The sequence below is a fragment of the Plasmodium gonderi genome (assembly GCF_002157705.1).
Source record: "Plasmodium gonderi DNA, contig: Pgo-contig_166, whole genome shotgun sequence".
Classification (NCBI taxonomy): domain Eukaryota; phylum Apicomplexa; class Aconoidasida; order Haemosporida; family Plasmodiidae; genus Plasmodium; species Plasmodium gonderi.
Genome location: NW_021629086.1, coordinates 19,921 through 39,006, shown reverse-complemented (window position 1 = coordinate 39,006; position 19,086 = coordinate 19,921). Strand labels below are relative to the sequence as shown.

Here is a 19,086-nt window from a genome sequence, read left to right as displayed (position 1 = left end):
ATTTACTATAATATATAATTTAGTAGATAGAATAAGTTTTGATATTAATATACATTTCCTACCATATTAATTATTTAAAAATAATAATAAAAATGTACTAAAGTGTAAATCAATATATATATATATATACTTTTAAATGTTTTCTTAATAATTTATTTTATATTTCTATCACTGTGATTGATATTACATATTCAAAAATAATTAATAAGTAGGATTTTATATTTTATATGTTAAAATATTATTCATACATTAAAAGAATTATTATTTTATGCATTATGTAACATAATGCGTTAGTAAAATAATTAAGCATTAATGAATAATTGTAAGTACTTTTATGTTGTATATTTATTTATTCTTTTATTTTTCCTGTTTTTTCATTTTAATAAATTCAGGAACTAATGGACGATATAATAAAAGAATTCACTTTATTGTGAAATATAGAAAATCATGCGACATATTTGTCTGTATATGCATATGTATAATAACAACGATATAAATTTTTTATTCCTATTTTATCAAATATAATTCATTTAATATTAATTCTTATATGCAATTTTTTTTTATTATTACATTAAACGCTTCTTAAAAAAATAAAAATGACTTATATTATTTATCTTTTCATTATTTACTCGACAAAATCTGATATAATAATTGAATATAAAATTTATTTAATTATTAGATGAATGATATGATTGAGAAATTATTTTTTTTTATTATATATATTTATAATACGATTGCAATAAATAATATATAAAATTTGTAAGTGTTATAATATATATTATAATTATTTTTGATTTTAACCTTATATTAAACTATATACGTTTTACACATTTTTGCTTCACATGATATATTGTTTATTATGGAACTTATATAATTCAAAAATTTCACTGATATATTGTTATTTATATATACATTTTATAATAATATAATATATGAATGGATAATTTATTTACATAATCAACATACACACAATTAAAAATTTATTAAAAAAACACGATTAATAAAGTTTCAAATTAATGTATTATTGAAATACATTAATTCTGTATAACAAAAGAATACACATATGATGAAATTATTATTTCTTATTTAAAGAAAATGCATTATATATCACTTTTAAATAAATATTGTTTTATATGATATTAAATTCCCCAAATGAATATTAAATAAATATTCTTTAAAATGCATAAAATAATACATGAGTATGTACCATTATTAATATAATATATAAAAAAACATGAGGAAAATAATTTTATTTTTTCATACTGTGGAAATAAATTAAAAAGATACATTTTTCACACTTATAAATATATTTCATTTACTTAAACATAATATTTTACACTTTGTTATTCAGCTTCTATATAGAATCTACATACATGTGAATTATTTTGTAATTATAACAACTATCATTAATTTTTTTTCCATGTATTAATAAATTTTTATCCTATTTAAACTTCTTCGTCTAATTTTAATATATTTTTTTTTTATTTATGTTTACTAAAGGTGTTAACTAGGAACCTAATTTAAATAAAAAAAAATTTCTATGTTTCTATTATTAAACACTATCTTAATATAAATTAAATAAACATGTTAATATAAAACAAGAATAAGTAAAAATATATTTTATGTATTAATGTATACATGTTAAATTATGAGAGTGCAAAATATATGTATGAACCTATTATATCAGATTAGTACATAAAGAAAGAATTATGCTATTAAAAGCAAATTTCTTGAATATTTTATTTATATCTTAATATATTAACAGATAATATCTAGTTTGTTTTTCGTTTAATATATATTAACAATTTTCCATATAACATATCCGTAGGTATATTTTTGTTGCTATTATATGTTTATGGAATCTTCCGTTAAATTCTTTTTCTATATTAATATTTCTTGTAATTTAGAACAGTATTATAATTCATGATATAATTATTATAATATTATTGGATTATATTAAATATTTCAACCTTTCTAATCATACTACTGATGTTATTTTATATAAAATGCTCTATTTTACATAATTGAGTAGTATATTAAAATATTAGAATTTTATATTATATTCATATAACAAAATATATATTTGTAGGTAATAAAAATTATTCATTAATTAGTCTTCAATTTAGGATTTACTATGCGATACATGTAACCGATATGTTTTTAATATTTTTGAATTCAAACATACTGTAAAATATAAATGCTGTTTTTTTAATGACATTACTTATATTAAAATATAATTAAGTAATTTTGTTATTATTCCATGAATATATGATATAGAAGTCATTTGTGATATAAGTATTTGTACCATCAAATAATATTTTATATAATTTAATATTACATCGAGAAAGGGAGCAGTACCCTAAAAAGTAGTAAAATAGATAATACACATATTATGTGGGTGCTTGTTTTTCTCATAACAAAATTCATGAATTAATATTGGAGATTTTAGTTATATTTTAAGAACTCATAGCATTTATATAAGCTCTTTATTCTGCATCTCAACCTATTATGTGGGTATTATGTTTTCCTATGTACCTCAAATTGGAATTGATCAGAGGCAAATCATCAGAAATATATTTTAAATATTATCGTTATATTTGAAATTAAATATTCATTATGCAATAAAAAAACATGCTCTTTTTAGGTGCTGTATATATTTTTATAAGTTAATAACTTACATAATTAGAATAATTAATAATTTTATATTAAATATTAACTCTTATGAATTTTGCTTATATATAATATAATAAGTTCAATAATTAGAAAATATTTTATTCGTATTCATGAATAAAACTTGTTTTTTGTAAAATATATACTCCGTGCACAAGCTTGCGCGAAGCATTAATAATTATATATATAAGTTTATTTAATGACATGTTATATGACAATACCATACTCTTTAGGGAATACATATTTAATTAACATGTAGACAAAAAAAAACAAATGTACGTTTTATTAAAAATAAAATAGATTAAATATATTTATACTTACCTATCAGTTTAATATAAATTAACAAAAATAATATAATGGATTATTTTTTTTTTTGCTTTGTAATAAATGATAAAGTATTTTATGTGCCTCATTAATTCTTGCTATATTAATATCAATATAATTAACATTGATCTAACTTATCGATGAAATTTTACATCAATGATATAATTATAAAGAGAAATTGTGTATTTATTCATACTAAATTTATTTATTGTAAAGAATATATATTGTAGGTTAATAAAATAAATTACTTTTTATTGACCATTAGCAGAAATTAAAATTTTATATGAGATGTAATAAATTGAAATAAGTTATTTTTAATATTATATAAATTACAAAAATATAAAAATTCAAATAATATTTTCATAGCATATTTTTTCTTCTGTTATTATTTATTTTTAAAAAAAAAATTTAATTTATAAATGTAATTAATTTTCATATACTATATTAAAATTATAAGTCCTTATTATTACTATATCGAGGATGTTGTGCTGAGCTATATGCTATGCCATATTTATTATCAACAAAATTTTTGTATTCCTTTTCAACGGAATCTCTTAGGTAGAAACGTTCAATAGATCTTTTATTTCTCACACTCTTTAAATTCCGTATACATGATTTTAATTTGTATCCGTTAGGAGTACACTGATAAAAAAGTGTGAATACTATATTCTATAAGTAGATCATTAATTATACAGAACATACATAAGGATTATATTTAATATATGTGTAAAAATATATACGTATACAAAGTTAAATTTATTTATAACCTTATATAATATGAATATTACTATTGAGATTGCAAATATGAATACAGCAATTCCTGCCCACATACCTCTTCCTAGTATTTTGCTTCTTTGTGTCATATTTTCTAAGTGCAATCCTGCTTGAGAATCAACGTATTCAGTTCTGGATTCTTCTGTGAATTCTCCTTTGGTTACCTTATTGGGAACTGGAGGAACCACACTTAATAATTCTAGACTACCCTGTAATGCAGTAGTGTCACTTCTATTTGCAGGAGCATCGTACTCATTTATTCTTTTCATAATCTCATCATATTTCACATTATATTCATCCAATAAATTATTTAAAGAACGGTTTACTCTTGATACATTTATTCCTGAAAACTCCTTTAACATCTCTTTAAATTCATTCGCAGAACTACGTGCTTCTGTAATAGATAGTGAATTATCATGTTTTCGCAATTCATCAAACTTATTAACCATATTTTCCAGTTTTACCAATGTATCAAATGTATCATCAAGGTCTATATTATACTCATTACATATATCACGAAAATTTTGAACATGAGACCAAATATTATAATTATTATTAGGATTATTTATTCTATTACAAGCAGCTTGTATAGCTTCATTATTTTTACAATTCAAATTGCTTAGTAGTTTTTTTAGAAGGTAACCGAAGTATATGCAATTTTTTTTTTTTTCCACTTCGCGTCTGATTTGTATGTGATATAAGTAACGACCAAGTGATCTACAGTGAATAAAAAACCCCTCTAAATCACAATTATAATTCTTAGAATCATCATTAATAAATTCCATGCACGATCTATCAATATGATTATTTAGACTTAAATATATACCGCTAAATGGATAAGCAGTTTGAGCCTTATTATATTCTTCTTCACATTCAGGAAATATACCATTAAATTCGAACTAAAAATAGAAATCATATTATACATATGTTTTTAATATAGATATTATGAAAACATTTATTATTTTTATTTTTTCATATAATATATTTTAAATTTAAATTATAATTTTATTAGTAATACAAAAACATATTTGAATTCGCAATTACTTCCTCAGACATTATGTTTTGCATGTGTGAATTAAAACAATGTAAACTTTTATATTTTTTATAATAAATTTTTAATACTATAATGTTCTCAAAAAATGGTACAAGACATCTATATGTATTATATATTATAATTTATTAATTTATATGTTTTCATTAAATTCTTTTTTTATATATTATGCTATTGAAATATAGTTATTTATTCATAAATAGAACATATATTTATATGAATACATAATATGTAGAATACATACATGATAATAGAATAATAAAAAAATGCTAAATAATATAAATTATGTTTCTAAGAATGATATATATATATAATTATATATAATAATTCAGTTTTTTTATGGAAAATTCATATAGCATACATTTATGTAATCAAAAGCTCTGAACTAGCATATTTACTTATATATTAATAATTTGGTTCTCAATATGGAATATAAATGGGATTCATTTTAATAATTTTTTCTTTACAGTTTATCATATACTTTTACTTTTATTCTTTTTTGATAATTATTTTTAATAATAATTTCTGTACGTAAGCACCAGTAATTACCTATTCCTGTAAAATGATTAATAAATACATATTAAAAAAATTTATTATGATTTATTAAATCATTTATAAATATTATACAGAATGTATCTAATGTAACTTAATTTGAATTAGTGATTAGCATCTTTATAATATACAATGCACTTTAAAATTATAATAATATATATTTATTATTTCGTATAAATAATTATAAAACACATTTTATCTTCAAATTACAACATATTTTAAGATATATATTTAATATATATATTAAATAGATATTTTATAATTAAATTAAGTATTACTTATATTTCTATAATGTGATTCCTGTAACAGTTATACTTTATGTTTTACTCAAACATATAATATTATTGGTAATCATATAAATAACTTATCATCCATAATATATTAAAATTAATATATAATTATTTTATATATATTTATCATACTAATATATTCAATATATAGTTATTATTTCCCTAGATATATATTTATTACACATACTTATTTTGTTAATTATTCAAATTAATATATACTTGCTCAATATTCTATATAGTACAGTTCATATATAATATAAACTAATACATTATTCATTATTTATGTAAATAAGAATGAATTTTAAGCTTTTATTATTATTTTTCCCCATCAAAAACATTATATTCACTGTATATATTTCTATGTTTATTTATATTTCAATTAAAATTTTTGTTTTATATGAATAAATTATTTTATATTTAAATTTTTAAATAATTATAAAATATTTATTAGTGCTTAAAAGTCCCTAACACATAATTACACAATATACAGATTTGATATAAATAAAAAGCTGAATTTTTTACAAAAACATTCGTACTTTATTATATGTAATAAATGTAATATTTTTTTTTTTATATATTTCAAGCTAAATTAAATGTTTCCTTAGTAGTGCATAAAATGCGTGTGTTCATTAAAAAATAAATTAAATTAGGAATTAATATTTTTCTAATATTACAAATCTTTCTATTATACATTTTTAAAAATCTTATACTACACTAGGATACAAATAAAAATTACTGTGATTAGAATATGTTCATAAACCATGATTTAGGGTTTTTTAAAATAATGCTTTCTGTATTAACCTGAAGTAATGCAAATAATAAAAATAAAAAATATTCAATAAAAAATAATTTAAATATAATTTTATTAGTAATAATTATTATCAAAAAAATTGCATTATAATGATAAAAAAACACGATATATATTCCTAATTTTTTTTACAGATAAGAAAAGCCTTTGAAAATAAAATAAGGACAAAATGATAAATGATATTAATAAATATACTTTTTCATATTTATCAATACATTTCATATGTTGTTTATTTAAGACATTTTTTTAAAAGATATAGATATATTTATATATTAATGTGTTAAACTATATTATACATTTTTCAGAGAAAATATTGTATAATAATGAATATAAAATATAATCTAATAAAGGCTCTTAAATATTTGATTAAGTCTCAAAATTATATAATTGTCCCCCACACATAATTAGATTTATTTCAGATTTTTTATTCATTTACACCAATATCCCCCTTTAGACTTTATTGTTCTTTTTCAATATAAATGTATTGCATTGATGTTATACATTTATTTTTTATTTATTATATTATATTCCTTTATTATATCAGTATTATAAATAAATGTGTGAATTCTTGTTTCTTCAAAGTGTATAAATTATTATAAACCAAATGCTTATTAAGCTAAATATAAGTGGGATAATTTTCATTATAATTAAATTTATATAAACAGAATGTATCTATTTATATTTTTTGTTATATTAAGTATATATATTTTGCATGATATTGTGTTAACTATTATATTTTGTTTATATGGTTGAGTAAAAACGTTTTATTCATTATATAAAATATATTTCCTAAATTATTTTGAAAATTTTATATTAATTAATTTATAATTTTATACACTATTTATCGATGTAATTTTATTGTCATTTAATATTAACATTCTATAAAGTACTTAGAATTTCATTATTATTATATATTTTTCCATAAAAATTACAGAAATTTGTATATAAGCTTAATTTTAATAAATAATTGACAATTTTTTATAAAAACATAATAACCATGTAGAAGAAATAGAACAATATATTATAAAAATATAAACTTTCTTTTTACATGAATGTGGATACATTTTTCATATAACATATTTTTATTATTATAAAGAATAACTAATATTACATTATTTTTTATTTATTAATAAATTTCCTTTGTGCATAATCGTATGTCATATGGTAAAATGAGCTTTATTTATGTACAAATAACTTATATAAAGTGCATTATCATTTTTATTTATATCTATATATTATGAAATATAATAAATCATATTTTTAATGCTTTTAAGTGAAATTATTTCTTTTTTTGTCTATAATTTTTTTTACATTCATCCAAAAAAATTATACTATAATTTAATAATATATTATAGTACTGAAACTACATATTTATTATTTTAATAATTTATTATTAATAAATTAAAAAAAATATTATTTATATAAATATTCCTTTTTATCCTTTTTCTTGTGCATTATATATGTTTTTTATAAAAGTATTTTAAAATGTTCATATTTCAGGTTTTAGTGTTTCAGGGTTCAGGGATCAGGTATCTTTGTTCACGGTTTAGATTTCATTTATATTGCAATATTTTTTAACAATTTATAGAATGCCAAAAGGAAAAAATTTATTTTTATAATAATAACAAATGTACTACATATATAAGATCTTAATATGAAATAAACTTCTATAATTTTTATATCTACATGTATTTATAAAAATTATGTGTAATATAATTTCACATGTATAATAGTGTTGTTTCATACAATAGCATTCGTATTAATCAATTTTTTAAATATTTTATAATAATTATAACTCATATTTTATTATAATTACAGGTATTTAATAATTATAAAAGTGTTCTTAAATTTTATTATATCATAAAATTTCGTGATGTAATATAAGAAATCTATTCAATAATTCAATTATGATGAAATATTTTTATTTTAATAAGCAATTTTAAATTATATTATATAGTACTACAATAAAGATTTTATAATATAACTTTATATAACATTAAGAAAACATATTCTTGCAAGCTAATGTATACCAAAGTAAGCATGCTGAAGTTTTATTCATAATACTATTATTTACGAATTATTCTTTAAAGGATTTATATTTTAAGCATTATAATATCATTTTTTTGAATTATTACCAAAATATATTAATATTTATTTTTTATATTATTTATTATATAAATGGGCTATGAATATATTTATGGAAGTATGCCTGATAAAATTTTGATAAAATATTTTAAAATTTTGTTTAAAACAAATGCTCTCTTAGAATTATAACATTAATGGAAAATTAGTCAAATTTATATGATACATTATAACTAATATCATTTAAAATCATTCTTGAAGTTTCAGGTTGGAATATGTTTTCTTCGTTATCCATATTATTCAAATAATTCTTTTTTTTTAATATTTTACGTTGAAAAAGTGAGAAAATATTTGTATACTAATTCAAGTAAAGAATTAATTATGCAATAATAATATAATTTTTTTTTATTTATTTGGAATTTTTAATTTTTATAGAATAAATATATATAAAAAAAAATATGATTAACCTTATAAAAAATAAATGACAAAATGCATAATAATAGCATCGTAGAAAATGTAATTACAATAGGAACTCCGATATTTGTTTTACAAGGTGTTGCTATTTCTGAAATATTGACTCCCATATCTTTTGTTTCGGTAATAATATTATATTTATTTTTAAAATCATTTATTGACTTATGAAATTTCAAGTCATTATAGTGTATATTTCTGTTGTCTACATTAGTAACATATGAATGCATACCATGTACAGCCTTGAGTATTGCAAAATCATGAACAGTAATAGAATCCTCATAATTACGGCATTTATGCCTTGTTATACCTGGTACACCACCTTCAATTATTTTCAGAAAAGCATCATAATTATCTTTAATATCTTGTATTTTATCTAAATGTTCGAGATTATAGGACAACCAGTAAAAAAAATATTTACATGCAGCTTCAGTTAATATGTCTTCAACCATATTATCTATGTCCACTAAATATAAATTAGCTAATGTGCAAATATTCGCTTTTTTTAAATTTTCATCTTTTAAGTACTCTTTTAATTCAGGTTCAGACGACCCGCTACATATTTGTTCCCATACACCTCCACGATCCACATTTCCTTTTTGTTTGTCTAAAATATCCATGCATATTGGAAATAAATGAACAAAATCAAACTAAAAGAGAAATAAAAATGATTAGTACAAATGTTATACCTCATTCTATAAATTCTTTTATGATATAAAATATATATGATTATACGAATTATTATATAGCAATTGGCAATATAACTCATAAAACCAACAATTGATGTACTCATATCAGAAAAGATTGTATATTATTTCAAGTAAAATAAATTAAAAATAATGAAATTAAGAAGTATATATCTATATTCATAAATAATGATATATCATATGAGGAATAATTGATTTCTTTCTTTCGTAATCATGGAATTTTTGTAGATATATTATCTAGTGATATGATCATTCATATTTTTAGAAATTATAATTTATTTTAATGAAATGTTGAAAGAATTATATAAATTTTTAATAACTATAATGTATTATTTATAATATAAAAAATTCAAATTATTAATTGAAATACATTATTAAATATATTATCTTATATAAATATAATAATATATTTTGTGTAATATATTCATTTATAAATATATATAATATTAAAATGTTAATAATTTGTATTTGAATATAATTTTTTTTTCATATATATTATATTTATTACAGTAATATTTATAAAAAAACATAGAGAATATTATTATAATTATATACTATTCTTGAGTATGTAGTAATTTTATAACTCAGGGTCCATAGTTCAATGTTTAGGTTGACGATTAGTTTTATGTGTTGTTGTTTTAGCTATCTGATTTTAATATTTAATTTTTATGTGTAAGTTTTATTTTTTTTAGCTTAGTTTTTAGTTCTTATTTTTTATTTATCATTTTTTATTACATTTTTGCCCCTAATTAATTATTTGTTGCTATTATTATTATTACTATTACTTATTTATAAAATATGCCGTGAATTCACGAAATTAGTACAGCTTAGTTTATGTGATTTTTATTAAAATAAGAAGATACTATGTCATAATTATGTATTTATATACATATATTATTATTCATATATAATACACTCTGAATAAATATATTATTTCACTATATGTGCATAGTTGTATTTGTTTTATTCGTGGTTATTTTTATATTATTTTTTTATATATGTATATTAAATATATATATAAAAAATAAAATGAGTTATCATTTTTGATTGCCTATTATATATTTTACCTATATATCTTTTTATTATACAAGTGAATTATTATATTTTGTATTATATATTATGATGTATTAATATAATTATTATTTCTTAATCCTGAATTTTTAGTGCCATAATGCAATATATATAAATATATATATATTTAGGATTTCATTATTCCATGTACAATTATATTATAATGTTGTGTTTTTTTTATATTTTTTATTTCTATTTTTTCATATGTTAGCATTCTCAAATTTCGTTTACTTAATATAACAAATGAATTCATTTTATAAAGAAATAAAGGATCTTATACGATGTATATTGCTATATATAAATAAAAAATAATAGAGGTGTTAATATTTACATTACTATTTTAATATTAAATTCACACTGTCTTAATTTCACAATATTTATAATTTTTTTATAATTATTTATTGAAAAAAAATAAATTTTTTTTAAAATTTTTTTCCTATTAAATAATCTTCAAAATGAGACTTTAGAATTAAATTTAAATATAACTAATTCTTATGTAAATAATAAGCTTGAAATAATAATTTATATATAATATATATTTTAGGAAGCTATAAATAAGAAATATAATAAAATTGTATATCTCAGGCATATGTTTTATTGATTTCTTTTTAATTATGCATTAGAACACATTTTATGTGATTTAATATTTAAATATACACATTTTGTACTATTTATTGTATGAGTTATACAACATTAATTTTTTATTCTCGTATTGATAATTAAACGTACTTTTACTTATTATAATATAATATTAAAGAATTATTTATCTTATATATAACATTCAACGTTTATTAATTTATCACAATAATAGGATTGGCGATGTGTAAGAATTAATGTATTATTGCATAAAATTTTGTATGTAAAAAAATTAATATATGTGATATGAAATTATTATACAAATTATATAATCGTAATATATAATACATTTACACAAGTGTTTTATTGTATATTATTGAATATTCTAAATGAGTACGCATTAATCTGAATTATAGAAACCCAAACCAATAGATTATTACATATCAATATTATCATATGAAAAAGATAACATATATAAGTAAATAATATGAATAATTTTTTTATTACATACTATAAAATTCATTTATAATAATCAATTTATTTAACATAGAAATATATATATTTCACATTTCATAAATATTCAGTCTCCAATATTATTCTTCTACCTAGAATGCTCAACTAGGTGAAGTTTTTTTTATTTATATATTTATCTTGTATTTATATTTCAAATATTTATAAATATTTGTTCTTATAATGATTATCTTCTTTAGTTGTTATAATATTATTTTTTCTTATACAGATAATAAAACATTTACCAGAATGAATAATTAGAAATATTAAATTTATTATATTATTTTTATTATAGCCTATACATATAAAAATAAATTAAACATAGTAATATAAGGAACTAGTATGCTATAATTATTATTTATGTGATATGACATACATGCAAAATCATTAACTGTGCTCAAAATATTAAAAAAAATTATTTAACGTAAATTGTTATATAAAAAACTAAATATCCTCATGAATCGTTCTTTTATGAACATTTTATTTATATCATATATATATTGCGTCATACTATTATTATACATTATCATTATAATATTTATTAACAAATTTCATTTTTTTTTTATTGTAAACAAATTTGTTATTATTACATGCTTCAGCATTTTAGTATATATTCTTCTTATGTATAAACATTTCTTGAAATTTACGAATACGTATTATTTGTTGATGCAATTATTACTAATATTATTTTATTAAATGAATCAATGAATTCCATTGCTAATTAATCATTGTTTTAATTTAATATGTAATACGTATTCATGTATAATTTAACAAACTCGTGAATATTTGTATTGCATTCAAATTGCCGTATGCGTAAGCTTAGATATTAAAAATTATTTATTATTTAACCTTCAACTTGTCAATTTCTGGAAGTTATATATAATTAATTTTTTGTTACTATTCTTGAAATTAACTATATTTCAAAGGTTTAGACTGTTTTTTTCAATGAGAGATAACATTTTAAATTAAACTAAATTACTTTTATTATCATAATACGAATATAAGGTATAATAATTATATATATTTTGCATATTAGTTGCATTCACTAGGATCTTATTTAATAGAATGCTAATAAATGTATCACTCCCCAGAAAAATCGTATCATAGATAATTCAAAAATTAATTTAGTTTCCATTTTTTTCATAACTAAAATCCAGTGATAATAGTGTAGCTATTATTAATATCTCATCTCCCACATATTATTATATTTCTTAATACGACCATTTTCAATTAAATTTTATGTTTTCTGTAAATCTAAAAATTTGTGGGCCATAAGACAATCTATTACAAATATTTTTTTTTTCTTATTTCTTAAAATGAAAATTATATAAGTATTGTCCAAAATATATATAGTATTGTTATTATCTAATGTATGCACTTTTATAGTTTTTTTCTTGTATAATTAAAAAAAATTAATAATTGCATATAAATAATTAATTTTTCTGCTATTTTTCCAGATATAATTATTAAATTCAAACCTTAGAAAAAGATCAAATCGTATATATGAAAAAGAATTATTGTAAAAACGTGTTTCTATGTATGAATATCTCTGTAGAATTAAGTAAGATATACTAAATTATTTAAAAATATATTAATTTATGATGATATTCTTATAAGATATATATATATATATATGATTATTCATTTAGTTATAGGAGACTAAAAAATTCATAATATTAATAATAAAACTGCTATGAAATAAATATATTCCTTCCACATTAATTTAAATTACTAACTATAATAATATAAATAATATTCTCATAAACTTAAACTAAAAAAAATGTATACCCAAAAATATTTTTGTTTAGGTTATTATTTATTTAAGGTTTTCTATATGGTTAAGGACATTACAAATTTTTATTATAACAATTATATATTCCTAATATTAAAATATAAATCATATGTTCTTTGCTTAAGTAATATTAAAATATTAATTTAAGTAAATATTATTAAAATATTAACAAAGTATATTTATATATATAATTATTATATTAATAATTATTCCTAATCACATCATTATAAAAACACACTTCATATTATTTTTCTTGTTGAATGTATATTTCATAAGTACCTTTGTAAATTTTTTTATACGCAATTTTCTGTTCTATTATTTAAGTGTGTCTATTTATTACACATTTAATCTATAAGAGTGTATGGAATATTACGATATATATTTTAAAATAATGGTGTTTTATTTATATATATTTATTAAATATATTAAGGAAAGTAATATATACTTTTGCAAGAACTGTTTTTTGTATTTTTTTTAAATATATATGAGTTTTAATTTATTACATCATTCTAGTTGTATCTCCAAAAAAATATTTTATTTTTCTTAATTATTTGAAAAATTATAAATAGAAGCAATTAAATTATATAGTATTGTGCACGAGGAGAAATATATGCTTCAAAACCGAAATGTACGTTGAATATACATTGTATACAAGCAATTAATATTAGTATTTAACTAAAATGGATAAATTAATCTATTAAGTATATTTATATTGTACACATTAAATAATGAAAATGCTAATACTATTATAATAAGAGAAAATTGAAATGCAAATAAAAACATTATGTTATTTCTATCTACAAATGATGGTATCTAAAAAGCATTATTTATGCTTTTATATCATAAGTTATTCTAACATAGTTTAAAATTCTCTTTTTTAGCAGAATATTTTTTATTTCTTTTTTTTTCTGTACCCATTTTTATGACGACCATAAAAATAACAAAACTAATTTCATTTTAACGCTTCTCATATTATGTGGTTAATTTAAAAACATTTTTTTCATTATAATGAAGAATTATTAAATATTCATATTTTTTAATAAGCTCTGATTACCAATGCTTTTGCAATATATATATTTATATTCCAATTATCTAAATTTGAAGAATCTTTAATCGATGTTCTTAAAAATATAAATATATATTAACTACAAACCTTTAAATTTATTTCAAAAATACACTTTTGCTGATTCTTAAATTTAGAAATTACTCGAGAATTTATATTGTAATGGATTGTAAATTTGATAATGTGTATATATTATAATGAGAAAAAAAAATTGCTGTAACCTTTTATGTATTAATACCGATTGTAAATGTATTTTTTAATATCTCTATATAGGTAGTATTTGAAATATTAAAACTGCCTCTATTGCCAGTATTATATATTTCATTGAACATATTAGGTAAAAAACAAACTATCTCTTAAATAAAAGTCTCATTTTATTCTTTTCAATAATAATATAGTTCCTAGATAAGTCTATCATGTGAGACATGCATAATTTTTTTATTTTCAACATTGGAAAATTAAAGATTTTTCATAAAGCACTTTCACATTATCCTCTATAGAACTATTGTAAGAATTTACAAGGTATTATCAGATTCAACACCACATATACAAAATATAATTAATAGATAATATAAATAATTTGGAATATAACGTAATTTTATCAATATTTTTTACTTCTTATACTTGTAATATATATATTGGAGAGAAATGCAAAAATGAACTAGTTATGTATGCGTAATATGCAAAGTTACATATAACTTAAAAAAAATTAATTCTAATTATAAACAATGCTGAACCATAAAGCATAATTTAGGAAATAATATATCAAAATAATAACAATAAATATATATATTATACTCCAAATATATACATAAAATATTCATCTAATTCTTGTTATCACTGTTATTTTGTAATTATTATAAGAATTCATTTTATATCATATATATATCTTTCTATATTAACTATAACCTAACATAAAATAATATATTATATTAAATATTATTGAACCTTTAATTATACAATTATTTGTTTTCCATAATGTTTTATCACAGTTCTGCAAGTTTATATATAAAAATAAATGTTATAAAATAAGAATTTATATACATTGTTGTATTTAAAGAACATTTCACAGAAGATTTGATAAATTATATTTATATTAACTTAAATTTTGTTCAAAAAAATAAGCAAATACTATTATTTTATTACCTTATAGTATATTAAGCTCAACGATGAATACACAAGAATTTTAATATAATTTACACTCTCATAATTATATTATTCAAATAAAATAACATATTTTGAATTAATTCAAAAAATAAAAAAAATATTTATATAAAAAATTATTTTATGTCATGATTATTTAACACATATTTACATATAATGTTAATCATAGACACAATACTTATAAATTTTAATATTTCTTCCAAATACTTTATTTAGAATATTTATTTCAGTAAATACATTTATATTATATATGACCCAAAAAATGATAGCTTGTGATATTGTTATCATAATTCAATTATTATAGATAATAAGTATAAAATTTTGCTTATTTATATAATATATCCACATTCTATTATGATTAAAATATAAAAAACTTCATTACATACGGAATTTATACATATTATTGATATTGTAAATTATTGCAGAAATTAAATATATAATGATTTATTTCCTTTAGAATGAACAGTTTTGTAATAATATTATGATTCATGAGAAAGAAAAATATACATCTTTCTTAATAAATATAGTATAATATAAAGCTTATACTAAATTATTTTATGAAAAATTATATAATTTTATAGAATATAAATAATTAAATAATTATCACGTATACAAATATTACTACTTGTTTTATAATTTAAAGATAATAAAATGGATAACTAAAAATATATTTCCAAAAAAAATAATCTGTACTACATTTACGATTACGTTTTATAGTGCAAAATATATATATCTTATATTTTTATATAATGAATTTTCAAATTTAATGAATAAATCATATTATGCATAAAATAAACTGTATTATTACAAAATGTATATAAATTTACGTATTAAGTGCGTATATTATTTATAAAACAGGATATATATTACATATGATATTTTATTTCCTATTCGAAATATTAAACATGGGATGTTAAGAATAAAAATTTATACAAGAGTTAATAACAGTAATAAAATTGATATATTAAAAAAATGATTAAAGCAATTTATTCATTTCTATTGCATAAACATAAGATTAAATGAATAAAATACATCATATTAAATATATTATAAAATATTAATATTTTATTTTACACATAATTTAGTTAACACTAAAAGTTTATAATTATTAGAATTATGATATTATTTAACGCAAAATACAAATAATAATTAAACATAAAGAATATGTATTTACAGAGGGACATAAAAAGATAATTTTTGTACATAAGCGCTAAAGACTAATATAAAGAAAATAAATAGAAATCACAATAAGTTATAATTTTCTTAGTTGTTATGTAATAATCCAAAAAATACTTAAAATATAGATTTAAAACCTTTATAAGCACTGTGTTATTATTAAATTACTCAATAATATTTGATAAAATAATGAAAAAAACAATAAAATCATTAAGTGTTCAAACAAATTTTACAAATATTTTTTCATTTCATTTATTCGTACTCCTAATAAATATGTGTTTTTTTAATTTACATTATTTCATATACTAATATCCATACTTATGAATTATAAATACATATATATCACTTCTCAGGTTCTAATATATATATAAATTCATGCATATATCCGATATCAATAAAAATCATTTAACTCATAACCTTTAAATTCTTATGTAGCAAGAATATATATTTTAATTTTTATTCCATGTATACTTATGTAAATTTTCTAAATGTCTACTAAAGTTCCTGAAATCTAAAACAATATTTCATTTAAATTATTAGAATAAATGATTATTCATTATAGTATTTTTTTTTTGCACAACCATATAAAATAATATTCATTATTATTTACTGTTTCTATAGACTTATGAGCTTATATATACACTTTTATTATTATGGGCTAATATGAAAAAATTACACCTTTTTTTATTAATATGTATGACACAACAATTATATAGATGAGTAACCCCTCCAAAAATATGAAGATCAAAATTTTATATAAAATTAAATGTTTATAATAATTATTACTTATATTATCAATATAGTAATTATTCTTATATTGTATCACAAGGAATTTTACAAGAAAAAAATTGTTAAAACTAGATTTCCATTAATAAATATACTAATAATATAATATCAACATCAGAGCATATTTTATTAGATGTATGTTTCTATTTTTATTAAAATTAAGTTATTTGTAAATGATCCAATAAAAATACCTTTTTAAAAATTTAATTTTATTATTATTTATATATAATTATTTTTATTTCAGTTATTACTTGAAAATATATTTCCTAAATCTGCTGATGATTATAATTCAGTTTCTACAAAAGAGAAAAAGATAAGCTTACATAAAAATATACTTAGTGTGTGTAAAAATTTCTTAGAAAATGTAAAGTCCAAGAAATTACGTGATTATGTAATTATTGAAAATCTATGTCATGTATTTGCATTATATTTAGAACACATATATAAAAAAAAAATGAGAAGGATCCCATATTTGACGTCAATTTAAGTTTTATTTATTTATTTTTTAAACTAAAATATCTTATAAAATCATATAATCTTTAATGTAAAAGTATATAGCATTGTTATAATGATATGAGAAAAGGTACTAACGATATACCAGAATATGTGGATACTATTGAAATATGTCAGAATATGTATAAATATACTGGAGATATTTATGTACAAACATATGAAGATATATCTTTTGTGAATGTTATATACTAATAACTTTATCAGTTAAAAAATGAAACCGAACTTATATTTTCTGTATAAGAAAAGCCTTTACTTATTACTCAGGATGCTTTCATATATTGTAATAGTAACTGTGATAATTCTACATTCTGCAAGCATATTCTTAAAAAACGAGATGATTATGATCAGATGAAAATAAATTTGGAACAGATAAGACAACACAATAATTCAGATTATGAAAAATTTCAGGAATTATTCAGTACAGGTTTAGATAAAGCAATAGGAATGGGAATAATAGGAACTATACTTGTTTCAGTATTTGTATTAATTTCAGTATTGCTCTTAAGGTATAAGGTTTAAATAAAAATAAACGTACAAATATATATTTATTATAATTTATCATGCAATCTATATTAATATTTTTATATTAAATAAATCATATGGACGTAAAAATATAATTCTTTTTTTCTTGTCACTATAAAGCTCATGTATCAATTTTACAACATAGTGCATCGAATATAATCAAAAAGAAGAATAAACAAAATAA

The 19,086-nt window shown here is 18.3% G+C and overlaps 2 protein-coding genes across 2 annotated transcripts; both read right to left on the bottom strand.

Moving 5' to 3' along the window:
• Positions 1-3,444: 3,444 nt before the first annotated feature.
• On the bottom strand, positions 3,445-4,836 carry PGO_001590 (variable surface protein; the record flags this gene model as incomplete). Its single annotated transcript, XM_028690974.1, has 3 exons — positions 3,445-3,663; positions 3,762-4,667; positions 4,813-4,836. The coding sequence occupies 3 exons, from the start codon at positions 4,834-4,836 to the stop codon at positions 3,445-3,447; spliced, it is 1,149 nt and encodes a 382-aa protein (XP_028546775.1).
• Positions 4,837-8,756: 3,920 nt separating this feature from the next.
• PGO_001585 (variable surface protein) lies at positions 8,757-9,815 on the bottom strand (the record flags this gene model as incomplete). The annotated part of the gene is made up of 3 exons (XM_028690973.1): positions 8,757-8,909; positions 9,019-9,672; positions 9,801-9,815. The coding sequence occupies 3 exons, from the start codon at positions 9,813-9,815 to the stop codon at positions 8,757-8,759; spliced, it is 822 nt and encodes a 273-aa protein (XP_028546774.1).
• Between the last annotated feature and the right edge of the window lie 9,271 nt (positions 9,816-19,086).